The following is a 3,961-nucleotide window of genomic DNA, read 5'->3' as shown; positions in this document are numbered from 1 at the left end:
GCAGTTTATTTCTAATGACCTATTCATGGTAAAATGTTCCATCCTTACACTCAGATAAAAAAAAAAAAAAAAAAAAAAAAAAAAAAAAAAAAAAAGACAAAAACAGCCAGGATAAAGTGTAACACTTTTATTGTTGTGTTCACTGGTTTGAGACCAGTTTAAGACCAGTCAGAAGTGGCACCACCCCAGTCGGAAGCCTGAGCAGTGGGAGCAGTAGACCAATCGTCCGTGGCGGGCTGGGTGCTCCAGTCCTCGGCTGCAGGGAAACAATTTAACACCAAGTTTAGAAAGTAATAGAGATTATTCTTCTGTATGTAGATGAGGAAGATCTGAACTTACCAGAATAGGTCTCTGCAGGCTTGACAGGTGCAGCAGCTGTAAAAATACAACAGGTCAGACTAAAGAAGCAGCAACAGGATCATTTTAGATTTTGAAAAATAAGGAGAGGTGACGAACCAGGGGTACCAGCAGGGAACTGCTGGATGGGCACGGATGGAACAGCAACACCCTCAGACCAGTCAGTCACTTCAGGCTGGACAAACTCAGCCTGCGGGGCGCTCCATTCACCCTGGAACTCCTCCTTCACAACAGCCTTCTCAGCTGCAGCCTGCTCCTCCTTCTCAATCTGTTAAAAAGCAGGACACAGCTTAGCTCACAACATTCAGACAACCTTAAAGGATTCAACAGACCAAACTCTATTCTTCTTACCTCCTCAGGATCCCTGTAGAAGTACAGATCTGGCATGACCTCCCATGGGTGTTCCCTGGAGATGGTTCCCCTCATCCGGAGAACCTCCCTGGCCAACATCCACCACATCAGACCCACAGAGTGGTGCCCCTAAAACAAAAAAATAGATTTATTCATCATGGTTTAAAAGTAATACTACCATATGTCCTGAAAGATCTGGACTCTGCGTAGAGACTGAAACGTGGTGCTAAGATTCCAGCCATGTCTCTCCTCACCTTGTTGTTACAGGGGATCGCAATGTCCACGTATCTCAGAGGGGAGTCTGTGTTGCACAGAGCAATGGTGGGGATGTTTACGTAGGAAGCTTCAGTCAGAGGCTGGTGGTCAGCACGGGGGTCAGTCACAATCAGGAGGCGGGGCTCCCTGAAGGCTGCCTGGATCTGATTGGTGAATGTTCCAGGAGTGAAGCGGCCGTGGAAGGTGGTGGCTCCGGTGGCCGAGGCGAACTTCAGCACCGCCCTCTACAGCAGACAAACAAAACCTTTTAGCACTTCAGAAAGGACAGTTTCAACAATAGGTTGCTTTAGGCATCAAAAGGAGGAGATTCTAAGGATATGATCAAATTAGGGAATGAAGTTCCCTATATTTTCTTATTCTCCCTAGACTAAAAATATTTCCAAACAGCGTTTTTACCCTCCACTATAAAAAAGGAAAAACAAAGTCCCATTCTATTATTGAGCCATCTGGCAGAGGAGGCAGAAAAGCGCTCGAGTCAGGGGAGAGGGCATCAGGAAATTGTTAAAAAGTTACCTGATGATCCCGACAGTTTATCCAAATGTTCAAGTGAAAAAAATAAAATCCACACTTTCGCCAGCTCAAATTTCAAACTTATTTTGACGCTGTATTAAACATTTACCCCAATAAGGAAGGCTTCTTCAATTATGTTTGCTATTCTTAGTGGATTCTTATGTTAAGTCCTTAGGAAAAAAAAAACTCATAAGCCCAAAAATAAAAAGGTGCTTTCCATTGCCCTTACAGCTGCTGTAACTATAGTCATGCTAATCATGTAAATGCGTGTAGGTCAGGGTTTACTCAAACCCCAGGCATAGGACAGCCGTCCTCCTGGTGTCGGTAAAACCCTGACCCGGTTACTTTTGCACACTTCCGACACCAGAGCACTCACATCAGTACCCGGCTTTAATAGAGTGCGTTCATTCTTTGATGCATCACAGCAGTTCAAGTTTTTTTTTTTCTTTTTTTTATATATAAAACTGCAATAACCAATATTTACCTGCCCAGTGTTCCTGGAGGAGATGACACACACATCTGCTGGGTTCTCAATGGCAACAATAGCCCTGGCTGCCAGCAGCAGCTTCTCCCAGGTCTTCTTCAGGTTAATGATATAAATACCTGCAAGCAAAAAAATAAAAATGTTCTTATGGCCAGCTCACTCCAATTTCTCTTCTTCCCTCTCTTGCAAAAAGCCATTTCTGTATTAAGATTCTGCCATCTAAGCTGCTAAAGCCCTCTATAACCAGCCACACCTTCAAATGTTTACATTTTGGTATTAAATCATTATGTTAACTCAACTGAGCGATTAGAATTTAGAAATGGTTTTAAAACCAGACTCCACTCAAACATTACTTTGTCCCCAGTTTAAAACAAATTCCTGAAAGAACAGATTTCACCATATGGCTAAATGCTAGCATAAATTACCGTCGCTTTTTCTCTTGTAGACATACTGCTCCATCTGGAAGTCAAGGTTCATGCCTCCCAGGTGGGTTCCTGCAGCCAGGAACTTCAGCACATCCTCCTCCTTCATCTGAAGGACATCCAGACCTCCGGACATCGTGACCACTTTCCCTGCGTTACGAGTTTATTGGGAGAGCTGCAAGAAACAAAGAACCCAACAGAGAAATCTAAGTAATTCAGTTTAAATTGCAAAGCAATAATCACATTGACAGGTTTCTACATCAAATATATGATTGGCTCAACTCTTAGTTTCATAGATTTTGTGTATTACATACCACAGGTTTACTGCTAATGTTTTTTTCTGCCGTCAAGATCCCGATAAAAGAGGTCTTACTCAACTTCTGTGTATCAATTTAATTTTAATCATTTCAAAATCATTTCATGTTGAGCTATAGATAAAAAGGCCATCTGCCATTATGCCAGATTTTCACTATTATCTTTAGACCCAATTAGCCTCTTTCAGCCTCACTGTAAATGAAAAACAATCCATATCCTACTCAGTATTGTTAGATTAATTGAATGACAACCTTCAGTGGTATGTAACTATTGTTAGATGTGGAAAATGTGTGCTCCATTCATTTTAATAACTTATGCTTTCCAAAAAAACATTAAAAACAATCCATTGAACTTTGTTTCCAAGTTTCAGGGGATTGTTTTTAACTTTTTTTTTGGAATAACTATGACCTGGATGACTGAGAACTTTCACCAGCTTAACTTATGCTTATAACAATGATTTTGTCTAACATGACTGGAATTATTTTAATACTTAATGTTTTCTCTTCGCACACTGAAAAACATTCCCTCTCGAGCTACGATCCAGGTGATAAAACACTACATGAAACTTAATGAGGATCAACCGGTTAAAAATGGGATCAGTTCAGTGTATTATCGCCTTAAACAACATTTATATTGATCAAAAATGACTTAACTGCAGTTTAAAGAATTTATTGGAACACAACAGCTTGAGTACATGCGAATACATACATATGAATAGAATACAAGTTTTAAAAAACTAGCCAACATAGTTTGGCTTACAGAGTAAAGGTTTAGCTAAAATACCACATAGTTTCAGACTAGTAAATTAAAAAGGCCCGATAAAGCACAGGGTGAATTTTCATAACTGCACTACAGTTCATTTTGCATATCGTTACTAGTCTATGTGGGATTTGGATCTAAAACAAAAAAATCTTCCAGAATATAGAGCGGAAAGCTAAGACATGAGCGCGTGCTCGGGGCTAGCGCGTTAGCTTTGGACGTTAGCTTCACTGTTAGGATGGAAATAAACGGTTTACATCCCAGATACGTGCTGATGTGGTGGTTGAGTTGGTTCAGAATAATAAAGACCACCGTTCGTTCCCGTCGGTGGGCTTATTTTATATATTTTAAGACTAAACGGAGTCGATTAAAACTCACCACGAAACAACGCCGTATGGAAGTCTGCGCATACGGTGAAAAAGAGGGCGTTAGGAGGAAATGACGTCGTTTTTATACTCAATTCCTAAAGACCTGATTGGTCCGTTTT

At 40.8% G+C, this 3,961-nt stretch overlaps 1 protein-coding gene across 1 annotated transcript; it reads right to left on the bottom strand.

Moving 5' to 3' along the window:
- Positions 1 to 112: 112 nt before the first annotated feature.
- rpsa (ribosomal protein SA) lies at positions 113 to 3,961 on the bottom strand. Its single transcript, XM_015379351.1, has 8 exons — positions 3,853 to 3,961; positions 2,404 to 2,575; positions 1,979 to 2,097; positions 963 to 1,208; positions 709 to 837; positions 457 to 625; positions 340 to 375; positions 113 to 256 (listed from the first exon to the last, which is right to left on the bottom strand). Exons 2-8 carry the CDS (start codon positions 2,534 to 2,536, stop codon positions 159 to 161), a joined length of 930 nt encoding a protein of 309 aa, XP_015234837.1. The 5' UTR covers positions 2,537 to 2,575; positions 3,853 to 3,961; the 3' UTR covers positions 113 to 158.

This window comes from Cyprinodon variegatus, unplaced genomic scaffold (genome assembly GCF_000732505.1).
Source record: "Cyprinodon variegatus isolate N-32 unplaced genomic scaffold, C_variegatus-1.0 Scaffold190, whole genome shotgun sequence".
In the NCBI taxonomy this organism is placed as follows: Eukaryota; Metazoa; Chordata; class Actinopteri; order Cyprinodontiformes; family Cyprinodontidae; genus Cyprinodon; species Cyprinodon variegatus.
Note: the sequence above shows the minus strand (reverse complement) of the source record. Positions and strands in the feature narration are given on the sequence as shown.

What these genes read in the sequence shown, in the direction of transcription:
- rpsa (XM_015379351.1), bottom strand. Translation starts at nt 2,536, where the DNA reads ATGTCCGGAGGTCTGGATGTCCTTCAGATGAAGGAGGAGGATGTGCTG. An exon ending in GTTCCCTGCTGGTACCCCTG is followed by an intron (nt 376 to 456) that starts GTTCGTCACCTC and finishes GTATTTTTACAG; the next exon opens with CTGCTGCACCTGTCAAGCCT. An exon ending in GCCTGCAGAGACCTATTCTG is followed by an intron (nt 257 to 339) that starts GTAAGTTCAGAT and finishes GTTTCCCTGCAG; the next exon opens with CCGAGGACTGGAGCACCCAG.